This window comes from Pongo abelii, chromosome 15 (genome assembly GCF_028885655.2).
Source record: "Pongo abelii isolate AG06213 chromosome 15, NHGRI_mPonAbe1-v2.0_pri, whole genome shotgun sequence".
Lineage (NCBI taxonomy): Eukaryota > Metazoa > Chordata > Mammalia > Primates > Hominidae > Pongo > Pongo abelii.
In genome coordinates this window covers 65,844,549-65,863,677 of record NC_072000.2, presented here as the reverse complement: position 1 = coordinate 65,863,677, position 19,129 = coordinate 65,844,549, and the positions used below count along the sequence as shown (strand labels likewise).

The window sequence follows — 19,129 nt, the reverse complement described above, 5'->3', positions numbered from 1 at the left end:
GTTCTGTTCCCCACTTTGTTCCTTTGATCATAATTCTTCTCTAGTCTCTGACACACCTGAAATCCTCTCCACCTTGGATCATGTGTGAGTTGTCTTTGCGCATGCAGAGTGGAAGGTTTTAGGACAGATCAAAGATGAGTCAGATGGGAACCATGCTCTGAAGAAACTAAGAGTTTAGTACGAGGGATAAGACATGCAAAAATTATAAGGTTAAAAAAAAGAGAAGTGAGAAAGCTAAAGAGGAAGCGATAAGGAAATTCACAGGAGTGACAAATATTTGCAGTTGGGAAAACTCTAAGTAAGAGGCAAAGGCTGATGCAAAGTACCTCCCAGGCTGTATTGGCTCCTTTCTAATTTTCCGTATTTGTAGCTCACTTTCTTTAGGTTTTTGCTTTAATATTCTACCAGCAGATTAGGGAGTCAGGCAATAGTTTATGACTTCTGTCCAGCTTGTTTCTGTACCCCTATGAAAGATTTTGTCATAGCAGTTGTATGTAGAACTGTTTTTAAAAATCCATTTCAAAGAGCAAATAATATTATCCATATTTGGAAAGGATCTCTACATAAAATAGGGTTTTTAATGTTAATATTTCAAAGATCTTTAAAATTAGATTTTACATCACAGAATCCTAATCTACTTGTCTGGCTTTACACCGTGTTTCTCTACTTTGTAAAAAGCATGACCCTTTGTGATAAATATTACAGCCCCACCAGCTTGCTCTCTTCTATGGAAAATTGTCCATCTATAATGATTATGCATCCGCAGGACCAAAAGAATTATGGCACTCTCATTAAAGGGCACCTCCCTAATTAGACACAAACACACACACCTATGATGAGTGAGGCTACAGATCAGTTTTTATTAGTAAAAAAGTATCTCAAACACCTCAACTACTTTTGAAAAGTGTACCTTTGCTTTCTATGAAATTCTATTTGAGGAAACCACAAACAATGAATTTTCCTGAAGGAAACAAATGAAAATAAAATGTAAAATGTAGTGAGCTGTGGATATGCAGAGGCGAAGTTATTTATTCTAAACAATACCTGGCTTTGTACTTTACAATATATTGTGCAATCTGAACATACCAATTATTACAGAGATTAAGGCTCCAAGCTTTTTCCGTACTCTGTACACTCATCTCCCTTCTGTCCAACTAGATTATCTTCTCCCAAAGGATTCTCAATAGTTGGCATACAATAAAATCAAAAAAATAAAAAGGCCAAAAAACCACCCCCCACAAAACCACCAAAATAAAAACGGCACCAAGTGGGATAGCTAAAGTTTCGAGATCCTTAACTAGGCATATCTCAACGTGCTTTATTTAAAATAAACGAACTCTTTGAGTGCCTTAAGAGGAATATATTTAAATAAACATAGGACTCCTCTATTTTTGATTAGATTAGATGTCTAATTTTTTTAAAAAAAGTATTATATAACTAACCACTATCCAATCTGTTAGTACTCAACTTTTTCTATTCTACAAAGAAAAAGCTTCATACCCCAAAGCATTTGCTTGGGAATTTCGGGAGACAGCTCTTCTGCAATACATCAAGTCCCATTCGCCCACGCCCCCCCATCTAAAAAACAAAGTTTGGGGAAGCACTAGGCTTCCGATTTTGACAAGCCCCAGAAGACAAAGCCCAGGGCTCACCCCCCGCGCCTGGCGCCGCCCGTTCGCAGGCCAGGAGCGGCCAGGGCCTCCCGCATGCGCTCCCACACGTACGCGGAGCGGGCAGCAGCCACCCCACCGCGCACACGCAAGCCGCCTTGCGCGGCTGGAGCCCTGGAGCCCACGGCCGGGGCCGCGGGCGGGGTCCGGGACTGCGGTGCTGCGCCCGAGCACGTACTGAGGCGTGGCCTGCCGCGCGCCGGGCGGGGCTCGGGAAGTTTCTCGGGTTGGCTTGGGTTTCGCATCCTCATCATGTAGCGCCAGCCGCACCAGGTACAGAAGGGTGCTGGGTCCCTTCTGCATGCTTGGTATTCTCCCCGCGGGGCTCTGACCGCTGCCGCTCTCAGGCACCTGTCTTTCCTCTCCGTCCCAGAATGGAGCCAAGACAAGGGAATAAACGAAATTCAATAGTACACGGAGATCGGGTGTCTGGGCAGCGTCTTGGAAAAACTATCCACTACAGGTAAGAATAAAAATTATGTCCAAACCTCTGAAAGGTGTGAACACATCAAAACTCCAGAAGGCGTTCATAGGAAAGTTTATGGTAAAGTATAACTTTTATCCTACAGGGAGACTATTTAGTATCGAATTCCACTAATTTCACTATTTCTCTGTAAAATGATCTGGGACAACAGGTTCACCTCTATTTAAAGGAACGAAATATGAGCAAAGTGGTTAGTGGAAAACTTAAAAAAAAAAAAGTAAAAGTTTTTCTTTACATTTTTGTTGGTTCCGGCTAGCAACACGTTTGCAAAGGTTTTATTTAACCAAATCTTAATGTTGAAAAAAAGAAAAAAGAGGATTCTTTACTCTGCAACTTGTTTTAGGTATTGCTACGTAAAAATTTTGAACTTTTAGATTAAGTTTCTACAAAGCGAGTAATTTTAAGTTCATCTTTTCTGTACAGAGGTTTCTAGGAGGAAAATAAGATTTGGAATGATAATCGTGAGGTTATAAAAACTTAAACATATTATGCCATTAAGTCAAAACAGCTCTGGGAAAAAATACCATACATTGATACAGTCTTTTATAGTTTGTGCTTTCCCATTCACTACCTCGTTAATGTGAGTTAATGTCTCCATAACTGGAGATCTCGATCTCTAGTTCAAATTCAGAACCCACTAAATAGCACTTGAAAACACTTTTATTCATTTCTGTTTATGCCCTGCCACTCCTCTTAGGACATTCCCTCAATGTGTTATGTGATCTCATTACCTTCAAGTGACATTGGACCCTCATTTTCCACACCTCCATTGCCGCCTTCTGTTTGCTATTTAAACAAACAGTTAACAATGGAGAAAAGGGTATGTTCAACTGGATTGGCTAGCACTGCAGGGTGGTTAGCTCCATTGACTTTGGAGTCACTGATGGCCACCTCAAAAGCTGAGCCTTAGATCCCTTCAAGACTATATATTGTATAGATATACTCCTCCCTTATCTGGTACTGCTATGAATGAACCATATATAGCATTTAGATCTCAAATGAAGATTTACCCAAGCTCTAAAAGTAATAGATGGCAGATCAAAAATGTAAGCTTAAGTCTCCTGATTCTAAAGTCAAACTTAGAACAAACTTGGTTTGTTTTTAATGATACTGCATTAAAAAAATTAAAATAGCTTTATTTTTTCTCCTGTATTTTTATGGAATAGCTACATTTCTTTTATACTCAGAACATACATTCTCATTTTTCTGGGTTATAAGTATAAAATAAATACAGCTGTTTCATAAAATAAGGAGGGGAGAGGAATATTAAGGAGAGAACAACTATTCTAGAATTATAGTTGCCAGGGTTGGGTTATAAGCCTTGGACAAAACCATTATGAAGAAATTTGTGACGGTGCATAAAATTGGGAAGGGCTGGTTCTACTATTCCGTAGCTTAAAGCACTCCAAGTAGCTTGTTTTCTCAGTGACTTGAGCAGTGGGTAAATACTTGCTTCCTTCCAGCTGTACTGTCCTTTAACGTGGCTTTCCCTTCTCAATGCTTTCAGAAGTCATTTTCCTGAACTCCTGGTCATTACATAATCTGCTGATTTACAAATAGTTTTCAACTGATTTACAAATAGTTTTCAACTGAAGCTAATTTGCTACATAAGAATAATGTTTTGTTTTGTGACCTGTGAATACTAAGCAACCACTTTATTCTAAAATACCACTTCTAGTATACTACTATCTGTAACTAAATGTTGAAGCACTTTGGGTCACAGTGTTTGTGCTTAAGTATACCTGTGCCCCCCTCCCAAATTTTGCACTGAATCTTAGTATTGTTAACTTTTGTTCCAAAATTTTCATGTAATTGTAATCACTGTCCTCCATTGTAAGATAAAAACAGCTCCCTAAGAGATCTGTGGCTCAGTTCCTTTTGTTCAGTATATATACCTCAGGGTACAGGACCTAAGGCTCTGGCACTTCCTACATAATCTGTTTATAAAAATAATTTTCTGTACCTGTAGGTGCAGGGATTCATAGTGATTTTTCGGTTTAAAAAAATATCTTTCTACACTGTCTGATTTTTAAAAATGAGATTTTCAGTATAAAAGAAATACAGCTATTTTGTAAAAGAAAAATACAGGAGAAAAAGAATAAAGCTACTTTGTTTTAAAATGCAGTATCATTAAAACAAAAGCAAACCAAATTCGTTCTAAGTTTGACTTTAGAGTCAGGAAACTTAAGCTTACATTTTTGGTCTGCCATCTATTACTTTTAAAGCTTGGGCAAATTATTCATTTGAAGTCTAAATTTATTAATCTGTTAATGGGAATAGATTAGAAATCTTCAGAGAAACTCTAGCCTTTGTAACATTATGTGACTATAATGCTGAGAACTGCTTCACTCATCCCATGCATATTTTAAAAATACTAACATTTTGTGTTTGAGCATTTTAATAGGCTCAGAAACTTAAAAATCATGTTTCTTTTCTAACAACATACTCTTTTCAATGGGATATTATGGTTGTTATTATTTAACATGACATTTAGGGACTCAACATACATTAAGGTGATGGCAATAAGATAAATGTAGAAATAACCAGTACCACGTAATTTTTGTAAGTGCTTAAATTGTTGGTAAACAATTTTATGAGTTGGAGGTGTTGAAGCAAATATTATTAATATTTGAACATAAAAGCTGATCAAAGGGGCCTGGTCCACAGAAGATGTTTATTTGATGTAACAAAACAATACAGTTAGTGTTAGATCCAACCACAAAGAGCAAAAGGAATGAAAAATTTGTACAATGTACATAGAAAAAACAAGATATTTACTGTGACAACTATATATTCCTAAAATAATGCTTCTAAAATTACTCAATTATTGAAATCTACATGAAAAAAAAGGATGTTAATAGCGACAAAGTGCATAAAATCAAACATTGTATTTTGAGCAAATTAACATACTAGGCAATTTTGCTAAGAATGCATGATTTTTTTTTTCTTGTTTACAGTCTGCTCAAAATATCTTTATACCAACAGGGTAGGCAGAACATTTAGGTTTAATATCAGTTACACAATATTAGCATAAACTTCCACAACTACATAGGGTATTGTTTTCTTTTGAGCTGGCAAAGTGACTATAGAAACATCAGATGATTTCTCTGAATTGAGAATTTTATCCAAATAAATGCCACATACCTTCTAGATATATGCATATCTTTCTATATTATGTAAATAGCTTTACCCATTTAAATAATAAACCATACAGCATTTAAGAATCATTATTATATGATTAACAATGTCATGTTCCAGGTTTAACAATTTCATAGGCCAAAAAAAATTCTTCTTAAAAACTAGTTTTATAAACGCAGAATATATTCCATGAGTAACTGCTGGTATTTTTTAAGAAAATATATTGTGCAATTGTGGCTACCACGTACTGCTGGCAAAGCATTATTATTTATGTAAAATGTGAAAAAAAAGGTGTAAAAATTTTTCAACTGCTTATGATCATGATGAAAGGTTACTGCCTTCTTACAAAAATTATATTGGCATCTTCTTAAAAATAATTCGAAAAAGGGATAAACTCCCTAGCCAAAAATAAATAAATAAAAAGGTGCATTTTTTAAAATGATACTACTGCAATGCAATGGTTTAAATACTAAAAAACTGAGAAAATGAGCTGTCTGTGATCCAGCATTAAAGAACATACTAAAAAAGAGCATTAATGTAAATTAAGTAGAAAGGGGATCAAAATTGAACTAACCAAGTTTGTGCAGTATTGTAGCCAGGCTTCTAAAATTAGATGTAGAAAATATAAATAGACTGCTTTAGGTAATGAGCCACCAGTGTCCAAAAAAAGGAATGAAATTATGAAAAAGCTCAGTTAACTTGATCCAAAGCTCTGAGTAATTCTTCACCCTGCAGTAGGTTTCTGCTGCCTTGTATAGGAGCATTAACTTCACAATCATAACTGGTCAGCTGTGGTAATCCACTTTCATCCATTGATTGCCCCAGCAGTCTACATGCTAAATCTGAAAAACAAAAGAGATACCTAAGTATACATTCATCTAGTCAATGAATATTTATTAAACACTCAAAATGTGTTAGGTATCACAGAAAATAAAGCAAACTTCTGGAAGGGTTTTTAGTTTACCTGGCAAAACCACAACTATGTAAAAAGTAAGTATAATCCAGTGATACTGTTGCTGTATCAGAAATGTTTACAGGATACAATAAAGGCACAAAGAAATAACAATTTGGAAAAAGGCATAAATATGGTGGGCATCGAGGCTGATGCCTGTAATCCTAGCACAGGCAGGAGGATCACTTGAGGCCAGGAGTTTGAAAGCAGCCTGGGCAACATAGTGAGACCCCATCTCTACAAAAAGCAGCCGGGTGTGGTGAGGCATGTTTGTAGTGCGAGCTACTCAGGAGGCTGAGGTAGGATGACTGCTTGAGCTTGAGCACAGGAGTTTGAGACTGCAGTGAGCTATGATCATGCCACTGCACTCCAGGCCTGGGCAACAGAGCGAGACCCTGTCTCAAAAAAAGAAAAGAAGTAGTCATAAAAATTCACAAATTTCAGCTTTTATCAATATTGACAGCACATGGACATAGATAAATCAAAGAAAATTACTAAAAATGAAAAGCTCCACCTTGAAATGTTAATCTCTGTATTAAGACCATTACATGAAATACAACTTTACTTTTTTTTTTTTTTTTTGGGGCAGAGTCTCACCCTTGTCGCCCAGGCTGGAGTGCAGTGGTGCCATCTTGGCTCACTGCAACCTCTGCCTCCCGGGTTCAAGCAATTCTCATGCCTCAGCCTCCCAAGTAGCTGGGATTACAGGCGCCTGCCACCACGCCCAGCTGATTTTTGTATTTTTAGTAGAGACGGGGTTTCACCACGGTGGCCAGGCTGGTCTCCAACTCCTGACCTCAGATGATCCAGCTGCCTCGGGCCTCCCAAAGTGCTGGGATTACAGGTGTGAGCCAGCGCGCCCAGCCACAACTTTACTTTTTAATCTTGCTAAGGAACCAAAGTCATTCTCACTTAGATTAAAGCTCCTAAATAAAAATGTTTCATGTATTTTGTCTTTGTGATGTTCAAGGTCAAAAAGAATAAACTAACCAGAGGGTATTAAAATAATTGTCTTTTGCTCCATTCCATTCTGTTCACTAGATTTGCATCCTTTTACACGTTTCCAAGAAAGTGATGTAGTAGCTGCATGATCCTCTGGCTGCTGTAATAATGTTCCCTATAAACAGTAAAGTTATTTCAAGTTTAGTTTGTTGAATTTTTTTTTTAAACAACCAAAAACCTTTAAATCAGTGTAAATTTAATAACATTATAGGCAGTTTCTTAAATACTACCCTAAATTATTTTGAATTCTTTCTTATTTGTCATCCATTATGACCATTCTGTCTATAAATACTTTCCAGTTAATTTAGTTTGAAAATATCAGAATGTATTATACCACCATTGACTTACCCCAAAACATAGCAGTTCTTTTTAAAATTTGAGATGGATTCTCACTCTTCACCCAGGCTGGAGTGCAGTGGTCTGATCTCAGCTCATCGCAACCTCCACCTCCCGGGTTCAAGCTATTCTCCTGCCTCAGCCTCCAGAGTGGCTGGGATTATAGTCGTGCACCACCACGCCTGGCTAATTTTTGTATTTTTAGTAGAGACAGGGTTTCACCAAGTTGGCCAGGCTGGTCTCGAACTCCTGACCTCAAGTGATCCTCACCTTGGCCTCCCAAAGTGCTGGGATTACAGGCGTGAGGCACTGTGCCTGGCCAATAGCAGTTCTTTTAATAACGCAAAGTAACTTAAAGGGAAGAGAATGAGATTGGTGGTGATATTCAGGGCGGAGTAAGGGGAGAACTTCACTTTTTAACTCAAAATACACTGGAATTGTTTGGAATTTTTATACCAAGAATGTATTTATTAAACATTTGTATTTTTAAAAACCAGTGTATACAGAGTAAAAAAACCCAACGTATAACTTCTGAAAATATAACTTTACTATTTGGAAGAAACGTGGAAACACACACACACACACGAAATAGCACATTAGCTAGAAAAGCAAAACCTACTACTCTCATACTTACAATTCCTACTGCTTGAAAAAGTGAACCATCATGTTCCATTTTTCGCTTTCTCTGAGCATTCTGCAAAGCTAGTATCTTTGGATTTAGTTCTTCCTCAGGAACTGTAGTTCTGAAAAGAAAAAAATTCTACATGAAAATATAGCTGTTTTTTTTAAATATCCAGTGAGCTCTTTTAAAGAAAATACATAATTCCTTAGTTCTCCAATATTAAGGAATACAATATACATAAGATAACTTTCCTGATCACTAAAGTTTATCACCGTAAAAGTAAAAGCTTAATTTTTTTTTTTTTTTTTGGTGAAACAGGGTCTCACTCTGTCAGCCAGGCTGGAGTGCAAAGACACGATCTCTGCTTACTGCAACCAAGCCCTGCCTCCGGAATCAAGTGATCCTCCCACACCTCAGCCTCTCAAGTAGCTGGGATTATGGCTAATTTATATATATATATATATATTTGTAGAGACGGGATTTCACCATGTTCCTCAGGCTGGTCTCAAACTCCTGAGCGCAAGTGATCTGCCCACCTTGGCCTCCCAAAGTGCTGGGATTACAGGCGTGAGCACCTGGCCTTCAAAGCTTAATTTAACAGAAAATTTTCTACAGTATGCGTATCCCTATTTTATAAAATAGAGCTGAACACAATTAAATTGACACTATTGTAGAGTCAAAACAGTTAAATATTGTCCTTTTATTCCACCTAATATAACAATGCAGTGATATTGTTGGGACTATTGAAATACAAGATCAATCTCACATTTGTATAGCATTTTCAGTTTATAAAACATTTCAAGTTCATTAGTTCATTTGAACCTTACTTAAGTTCCCAAGATAGGTAAGGCAGGCATATCATACCCATTTTATAAATTAGAACCCCGAGGCCTATTGGGTAACTTTCTCAAAGTCCTACTGCTCACTAGTTGCGATATGGAAGTACACTCTAGGTCTCTAGATCCCTACCTCCCCTCCCCTGCTCTTCCCACTATGCTATTTTTCACTCAGTATTGATCTGGTTATCAAACATGAACTATGTATATCTAAAATTAATATTAAATTGTGAAGAACTGTTTTAATGAGTAAAGTACATCAGCTTTGTTATATTATTTTGACTTTTCAAGACACCCCACAAACCAAATGCATAATCATAATGGCTCCTTGCTGTTCCAGATAGTTGAGAATGCCAAATAGGTAAGTGATCTTATTTTGCAGTTTTCTTTGGTTTTTAAAAAATTTCTATAAAACTTCTATTATATAGACAGGGAAGTTTAAAAATTCTTATATAGATATATTGTCTTTATGAAATGTAACTCAGTCTATTATGTAAATATCATTGTAGTAGTAGTAGTACTTGGTAGTTACGTTTTTAATGGTTTATCTTAATTTTTGAAATTCCTTTCATAAAAATTTTCAGTGTACACTACATTGGAACTTATGTTTAAAAACAGTTGCTAGCTGGGCACAGTGGCTCACAACTGTCATCCCAGCACTTTGGGAGGCTGAGGCAGGCGGATCACCTGAGGTCGGGAGTTTGAGACCAGCCTGATCAACCTGGAGAAACACTGTCTCTACTAAAAATACAAAATTAGCTGGGCATGGTGGTGCATGCCTGTAATCCCAGCTACTCGGGAGGCTGAGGCATGAGATTTGCTTGAACCAGTGAGGCGGCAGTTGCGGTGAGCCGAGATCCGAGATGGCGCCATTGCACTCCAGCCTGGGCAACAAGAGCAAAACTCCGTCTCAAAAAAAAAAAAAAAAAAAATTGCTAAAGTGACCTGATGTGTTGTTACACTTTGGCTTTGAGAAGTACAAGAGAACAGTTGTTCAGAAAACTGGATATCCCATCCTCTGTAGCTGACAGTAAACTGTAACTTACAAGTGATTGTCATTTTCATTACTGTATTCATGCATCTGTCAGTCCAACAACCATTTTTTTTTGAAACCGAGTTTCACTCTTCTCGCCCAGGCTGGAGTGTGTAATGGCACAATCTCGGCTCACTGCAGCCTCCACCTCCAGGGTTCAAGCAATTCTCCTGCCTCAACCTCCCAAGTAGCTGGGATTACAGGCACGTGCCACCATGCCCAGCTAATTTTTGCATTTTTAGTAGACAGGGTTTCACCACGTTGGCCAGGCTGGTCTGGAACTCTTGGCCTCAGGTGATCCACCCGCTTCAGCCTCCCAAAGTGCTGAGATTACGGGCATGAGCCACTGCGCCCTGCCTCAACAACCATTTATTGAGGAAGTACTACACATTAGATCATGAGCTAAGTATTAGTATCACTAAAATGCCCAAGACACTATGATTGCCCTCATGGAGCTCAGAGTCAAAAGTGAGTTAGTGACACAGTAAATAAAGTAACATAAAGTACTTCTGAGTTCATCTAAAGCCCCAATGTCTTTTCCAAGCTTAGGGAAAAGACCTCTCCCAGCACTCTAGGTCAAGGTGGGAATGCTAGGCAGGGAAAAAAGCTATGTGTTCTGGCTACGACAGTGGTTCTTTCCTATTGCTACTGATATCTGGCTTAGTCTAGACATAGTAGAGAAGGAATCATTTCCCTCTTCCACATACTTATTAGATAAAACTTAATTTCTTCTAGCTATAGCCTCAAACTTAAACTATGTGAAATCCCCTTACGAATTATATACAGAAAGTATAACTTAAAAATTGGGTCATGTCCATGTTTGTTTGAACTAGCTCCATAGAAGTAATAATTCATGCTTAGATTCCTGGTGTACAGTTTGAAAACCTATGTGGCCTGCAATATATATATATATATAGCTAATGTTCTACAAATACGTAATGAAAAATAAAAGCAACTTTAATACAAGTTAACTATAAAAAAATTTTAAAAGAGGGGCCTGTAAATATCTATATTGAATGCTGAAGATGGAAGGCTCAATTTGGAATGTGCAATTGGAAATAACCCTTAAATTGGAAGGACTTTTCTTCAGATAAGCTTAAAAAACAGGTCTAAGAAATGGAAGCATCTAAGTAGCGAGGGTAGTTAACTAGTCTGATTTAAACAACTGTAAGAACTTTAAACAAGTTCTGTAAACACATTTACAGTACTGAGCTGGATTTTATTTTAAAGGTGTTGGAAGAACCTCCTACATTTAGATAGGTAATTTTAGAATTTATAATTATTTTAGGAAAAATAGGAGCGGGCGTGGTGGCTCACACCTGTAATCCCAGCTCTTTCGGAGGCCGAGGCAGGCGGATCACCTGAAGTCGGGAGTTTGAGACCAGCCTGACCAACGTGGAGAAACCCTGTCTCTATGAAAAATACCAAAAAATTAGCCGGGCGTGGTGGTGCATGCCTGTAATCCCAGCTACTCGGGAGGCTGAGGCAGGGGAATCTCATGCACCCAGGAGGCGGAGGTTGCCATGAGCTGAGATTGTGCCATGCCATTGCACTCCAGCCTGGGGGACAGAGCGAGACTCTGTCTCAAAAAAAACAAAGAAAGAAAAAGAAAAAATATATGAGGTTAATTTAGAAAGTTTTTTGAGTTCTCAAGAATTTGCCTTAGGGCATATATATCAGAAAGTTTGCTATAAGTTTAAAAATCATGTACTATCACATACATTTATCTCAAAAATAATAAAAGAACTATAACTTGAATGTTACACATAAATACCTTTGACTCAAAGCGACAGATAACACGTTAGGGCTTCTTGGATGAGATTTTTCTGTCTGTTCTATGACTCCTTTTCCTGCTCTGTTTGGTGAGGCTGTCCGACTTTGAGTATCTCTATATGGTGATGATGTGGCACTAGTAGTTTCTTTATGTATGTGGGTAGGAGATGGAGATGCAATCAGTATTTTAATGTCTTCCATACAGTCTTTTGTCACTGTTTTTAATTCATCAGTGGTGGCAGTGGTAGTGGTGGCATTAGCAGTAGGTTCTTGTATTTGAGTCTGCTGGAATACTGTAACTGTGCTTTGAGGACTTGCGCTTTCAGGGCTTGCGGAACTGCTTTCTAATGGTGACAACTGATCGAAGGAACGTAACTGGAAGTCATCATCCATTGGGATATAGGGAGCTAACATCTCCAAGTCTAAATCTGTGTCCTTTAAAACAGCAAATACATGAGTTTTTACAATGCCCACACCTTATAAATAAAAAACAAGTGAAACTCAAAGTCATTTCAGACTAAAAATTAATGAAATTTAATATAAAACAAATAAGTTAATATACCTGAGTAGAAAATGGGTTCTTTGCTTCTGTGTCTTCAGCAAAAAGTTTTTCTACCAATTCCAACTTGAATTCATTGACCATATCACTATCCACATAAAAACAATATTCACTGGGACTATTAGGCTGTAAAAAGAAATATGTTTACTATTTCCTGAAGAAGCCTCCATATACTTTGCTAGTTGTCAGAATTTTCAAACTAGATCTCAGAAAAACCAGAAAACACACAACCAAGTCCATCGTGTTTATCAAATTTTATTTAACTAGGTCGGGCTCAGTGGCTCACGCCTGTAATCCCAGCACTTTGGGAAGCCAAGGTGGGGGGATCATGAGGTCAAGAGATCAAGACCATCCTGGCCAACATGGTGAAACCTTGTCTCTACTAAAAATACAAAAATTAGCTAGGCATGGTGGCATACGCCTGTAATCCCAGCTACTCAGGAGGCTGAGGCAGGAGAATCACTTGAACCTGGGAGGCAGAGGTTGCAGTGAGCCAAGATTGTGCCACTGTACTCCAGCCTGGCGACAGAGTGAGACTCCATCTCAAAAACAAAACAAAACAAAACAAAACAAATTTAGTGAAAACAGTGACATTTTGAAGCTTATACTGGTAACTAATTTTGCCAATATACATATTTCTGACTATGTAATATAACATCATTTACAAAATTGAGATGAAAAGAAACACCTTATTCTAAAGAATAAAACCTATTTGGTAGTTCACATTCCACAATGGTACCTAATTGACCAATTAACTAGATGCTACATTCACTGGAATTTACCTTTGAACTGAGAAGGCACACTCCTGTGTTGACTGAGCTACCTAAAAATCTCACAGTTACTGTCGGGGGTGGGAGTAGAAACTTAAGTTATTTTACCTGCATATACCTGAACGAATGTACATTATTACTATTTTAAGAATTCTGGGCAAGAATTTTAACCAAAAACTATAGCTGTGTATTCTAAACAAGAAATTTTGCTTTCCTCCTTCTAACGTTTTTGTTAGATTTACTTTTGTTAGATAAAAACCGAGATGAATCAAACATTTTTTTTTTGTGCTGGGTAAATTAAGCAACCACAGCATAGGATATATATTCATTCAACACAAGGCTATGAGATATCAAATCTCCTACTCTTAGCTTGTCAGTTTTATTCAACAAATACCTAATGTAGAATTATTTACCACTTATTAAAGCTTATTTATGCCTCATTTATCAAGTTATAATGTTCAGATCTAAGTTGCCCTACTCCTGAGCATATTTTTAGATGCAGGAAGCCCTAAAATGGAATCATTCTAGATTTAGAAACAGAGCCCTGTGTGATATCTCTAAGTCTTGGCCAGCCTAGCCTTTAAAGATTATTTTTGTGTTTATAGGACAATTAATATCAAGACAGATCCAGAATAAAAAAGACCAGTTACTAAGTATTTATTTTATGTAACACTTGTTATTTTCATATTATACTTACCCAAAATTTCAAAATACTGATGGAAATTAGACTAAATTGGGCAAAGAATTTATAAGGTCCTTTCCCATTTAAACCCTGGTAAGTCTATTGCTACCAGACAGTTCTCCAACTCAAAGGGGTAATGGGCCAGGCATGGTAGCTCACGCCTGTAATCCTAGTACTTTGGGAGGCCAAGGCAGGAGGATCGCTTGAGCCCAGGAGTTTAAAACCAGCCTGAGCAACATAGTGAGAACCCCGACTCCACAAAAAAAAAAAAAAAAAGGTTAAAAAATTAGCCAGGCATGGTGGTGCAGGCCTGTAGTCCCAGCTACTTGGGAGGCTGAGGTGGGAGAATCATTTGAGCCTGGGAGGTTGAGGCTGTGATTGCACCACTGCACTCCAGCCTGGGTGATAGTGAGACTTTCTCAAAACAAAACAAAACACAATAAAACAAACTAAAAGGGGTAACAGGTATAGGCTGTAGCTACCTTGAGCACACTTAGTACTATTCTCTTTAAATGTCCAAATTCAAGATGTTTTTGTCCTACTGATATAAATAATAGAGAAACAATGTACGTTTCAACTTTTGGTTTATATTAAGCTAGTTTCTTCCCATGTTCCTATCTTTGAGCCTAAAACATGTGCTCAGGTCTAGGTTAGGCAGTAGCTCTTGCGATAATTTTAAAGTGCTAAAATTCAAACACACACACAAATGTAATTTGTGGTTCAAATGAGTGTTTGAATCAAACTTATAAATACATTCTTGAATGTTAAAATCTGAAAGTTGTCCCTTTCTGATTATATCATGACACCTACCTCAGGTGAACTTTGTCTAGTGCTTCCATCAGAAGGACTAGGTGGCTGATCCTGAATCTGGGGCATGGTAAAAGAAAGTTCCAGTGACTCTGGATTTGGTTCTAATTTTAATGCAACTTCTTGATTGAGTGCAGGGTCAGCACTACTTCGAAGTGGCTTTGGTGTTTCAGCGGTGGGTAATGGAGACATTGCCAAATTTATATTCTGTAATTTTTCGTTGGGTGAGGGGAGCATTACATCATTATATAATGGTACTTCCTCAAGTTGCTGGTCATCAGTTTCTGTGTCTGTGGGGAAAAAATATGAGTCAATCTAAAGTATAGAAGGATTTTTTTTTTTTAACCCAAGACATAGTCTTGCTCTGTTGCCCAGGCTGGAGTGCAATGGCGCAATGTCGGCTCACTGCAACCTCTGCCTCCCAGGTTCAAGCAATTCTCCTGCCTCAGCCTCCCAAGTAGCTGGGATTACAGGCGCACACCACCACGCCCAGCTAATTTTTGTATTTTTGGTAGAGACAGGGTTTCACCATGGTGGCCAGGCTGGTCTCGAACTCCTAACCTCAAGTGATCCACCCGCCTCGGCCTCCCAAAGTGCTGGGATTACAGGCGTGAGCCACTGCGCCCGGCCACAAGGATTTTCACTATAAAAAATTTATGTTCTTTTTCACAAAAGGTTTGTCTAATTCAAACAACAAAATGTCACCAAATTTTCCTTCATCAGAAAGTTTACATACAATAGTATAGTATAACCATAAGTCTGAGTTATCTTTACAATCCACTATTGATACCTCCTCTTAATCTCTATGGCATAAAAGACAAAAGGCAATACCAACCTTTTTATACATTAAAATGTTCTCTACTTTAAAACTGCAGTTTTCATCTTCAATGCTTGATGTTATAGTATGACTACTTTTTTATCCTTTAATGCAACAATGCCTACTTCCATATAACTCTGCTAAACTGCGGAGAAAATCTGACAGCAGGATACAGAAATAGAGTAGCCAGGAAAAATTTATGTGGGAAGAAGAAATACCTTAAGGACACTTTGAAGCACAATTTCCAACAGTATAAAAAAGCAAGAATGGTAAGAAATTACGGGGGCAAAAATATTTAAGCAAATACATTTAAGAAAACTATAAAAATATTATTAGCTTATAATGTCCAATGATTACCAACAAAAACCATAAAGTAATGTTTAGTTGAAATGGGGCTTGTAGCAACTGACACAATTTAGGGGATTAACAAAATAACTACTCACCATTGCTGCCAAAATCTAAAGATATGATTGTGTCTCCAGCGGCTGGGGCCAGCAAAGTTAAAGCATCAGGTTCCTTCTTAAGTTTGTCAAAGAGGCTACTTGTGTCTTCTGATTCAACTTTGGTGAATAGCTGAGTCATTTTCATATCTGAAGATTCAACCGGTTTAAGGACACATTCTGTTTGTTGAAGGGAGAAAATCAAGTCGTGCTGAATAATACCACTGTCAAAACAAGAGAAATTGGTAATTCACAAATGAGCACTTGATACAGTGAGGGGAAGGGGGACTGTGAAATGGTCTCTTAAAAAATTCTGCTTTATGGACAGGAACATTTTAAGATTTCTTGAGATGCATGATCACTCATGTGTACTATGTCACATTTAGGGTTTTAAAATGCTAATACAAAATAAAGACCCAATAAAATTCACAGTATGCAGCCATAAAAAAGAATGAAATCATGTCCTTTGCAGCAACATGGATGCATCCAGAGACCATTATCCTAAGTGAGATAACCCAGGAACAGAAAACCAAATGCTGCATGTTCTCACTTGTAAGTGGGAGCTAAACACTGGGTTACTTGTGGACATAAAGATGGCATCAATAGACACTGAGGACTACTAGGGGAGAGGCGCAAGGGTTGAACAACTGTTGGGTATTATGCTCACTACCTGGGTGACAGGATCAATTGTACCCCAAACCTCAGCATCACATGATATACCCATGTAACAAACCTATGCATGTATCCCCTGAATCAAAAATAAAAGTTGAAGTTAAAAAAAAAAATCCCCAGTACAAGATAATTTGACTAATTTCAGTTAAGAATTTCAGATATCTAGGCTGGGCGCGGTGGCTCATGCCTGTAATCCCAGCACTTTGGGAGGCTGAGGCGGGTGGATCGCTTGAGCCTGGGAGTTCAAGAGCCTGGCCAACATGGCAAAACCCTGTCTCTACTAAAAATACAAAAAATTAGCCCGGTGTGGTGGTGCACACCTGTAGTCCCAGCTACTTGGGAGGCTGAGGCACAAGAATCGCTTGAGCTCGGGAGGTGGAGTGAGCCAAGATCACGCCACTGCACTCCAGCCTGGGTGACAGAGTGAGACTCCGTCTCAAAAAAAAAAAAAAGAAAAAAAGAATTTCAGATATCCTTTGAGAAGAGTGGTGATGACAAGGCAATTTGTAGTCAAGTACATGAAGGACACCAACAAATCTTCAGAATTGTTGTGCTGACACACATTATGAAATTGGCACAAAAGAACTCTTTGGCATCAATATATGAGGCATGATCTAAGGATAGTCCTAAAGATACACAGATAAATGATCAAGATCTTTCTAAGAGAGGGGCCATATTTTCTTTGGTGGTAAGAACATAAGGTGATACCACCTACAGGATACGGCTGAAGAGGGATGATGAGCAATAGTTTATCTTCATGTTTGGCTTAAATGTAAATTACTCCTTTAATTAACATATTAAATGTTCACTATCTGAAATGAACTGAGAATGCAAAGATTAAAATAGCCAACCCTTGACCTTAAGAAATTTATAACCCATTGTGAAAGTAGATATGTAAACAATTAAAATACACTGTGATAACTGCTAAAATAGAGAAGGCTTGCTTCACTGAGAAGCTAACAAGCTGATACTTGGGATCAAGTGGCATTTGCTAGGCAGATTGGGGTGTGAGGAAGAGAAAGACATTCCAAGTGGAGGATTCTTACATAATGGTAAAGTCACAAAAGAACTCTGTGGCACTAATATTAAAACATTAAAGGATGGTGTCAGAAGTGGCAAAAATAAAAACTGGCCAAAGTCTTCCTAAGAGGGGTGACCCTAGATTTTAAAGGGAAGGCTAAATCTCTAATGCGTGAGTATGATGGTAAACAAGGAGGCTGTACACCTAGGCAAGTGTTTATTTTGGAAATGATAAAAAGATCGCTAAAATTCTAAGGAAAATAAGATGATGACATATCCACACTAGAAAGCTTAGCCTGGTAGTAATGGGCAAGATGGACTAGAATGTGGTAATAATGTGGACAGGTAGACTAGATGGGGCAGGAGTCTAGTAAAATAGATCAAATGAAAAATTAAATTTTGATGTACATAATATTCACAAGCCAAAGAGCTAAGTGAAGAGTTCATGAATATGCAAGAGCCATGTATTACATCATATAACTTATTAATCTCACAGAATTTCTTTTTTTTTTAAATTATACTTTAAGTTCTAGGGTACATGTGTACAACGTGCAGGTTTGTTACATATGTATACATGTGCCATGTTGGTGTGCTACATCCATTAACTCATCATTTACATTAGGTATATCTCCTAATGCTATCCCTCCCCCATCCCTAATCTCATAGAATTTCATTTAATTTTCATTATAACCTTCTGAAGGATTATCTACATAGATGAAATTCAGAAAAATGAAGACACTTCCCCAAGGTCAGGGAGCTAATGAGTGGTAGAGCTATGATACAAACCTAGGCCAGTATTCTTCCTACAAAAAGAACACAGCCGTCTTGAGATAGTATATGCCGATATCTGTATAACTAGACCAAACCAATCAATGGATCTGGTATTTTTTTCATGGTCATTTTAAAAATAGGAGTGAAGGTATGGGGATAGACAACTACTGACAGTATTTAGTGGCATCACTGTGGAATAGCTGGACTGGAAACCTAGGTCAGAGTATAGAAAATAATAATTTGATGGCGATGTAAAAGAATTAAAATTTAGTTAATATTTATTATCTTATCTTCCTATAAATGAACAGAGTATCCAAAAAGAATTACTATTTGTTCCCCAAAAATGTTTATTTCTCAAACCTACTTACCTCACAACATAATTCACACATACAATGCACTGTGGTTGAGAATTCTTGGTGTTATATATGACAGTTGCTTGAGTTTCAACCCAGACATATCCACCTCTTTTGGCAAGCATCCTGTACTGTCCTGTGGTAACTTGTCCTTTAGTAAACACTAGGGGGAGAAAAGAAAAAGAATCATGCAGAGAAAATATTTTAACTTTGAATTTTCAATTAAATGAACAGATGCTGAATGTTCATTGTTTTGGAAAACAAATGTTTATTTAGTGGAATCAGTTGTAACTGCTTACATTCTGACAGTGTGTCCCAGAATAGCTGAAAATATACCCATTTCCTTTTTCAAAGCCCCTAAATAAAACTCCTTTGCTGCCAATGAGCTAAGT

At 37.7% G+C, this 19,129-nt stretch overlaps 1 protein-coding gene across 4 annotated transcripts in view; it reads right to left on the bottom strand.

Annotated features, from left to right (window-relative positions):
• Positions 1 to 4,809: 4,809 nt before the first annotated feature.
• The window catches only part of HIF1A (hypoxia inducible factor 1 subunit alpha), a 51,556-nt gene continuing 37,236 nt past the window's right edge, over positions 4,810 to 19,129 (bottom strand). For all 4 annotated transcript variants that reach the window (XM_024231306.3, NM_001133503.1, XM_054529831.2 and 1 more), the window contains 8 exon segments: positions 18,753 to 18,900; positions 15,925 to 16,145; positions 14,668 to 14,954; positions 12,409 to 12,531; positions 11,848 to 12,281; positions 8,217 to 8,325; positions 7,235 to 7,361; positions 4,810 to 6,134 (listed from right to left, as the gene is read on the bottom strand). In XM_024231306.3, the coding sequence (XP_024087074.3) occupies positions 5,983 to 6,134; positions 7,235 to 7,361; positions 8,217 to 8,325; positions 11,848 to 12,281; positions 12,409 to 12,531; positions 14,668 to 14,954; positions 15,925 to 16,145; positions 18,753 to 18,900 (1,601 nt within the window). In that variant the 3' untranslated portion in view covers positions 4,810 to 5,982.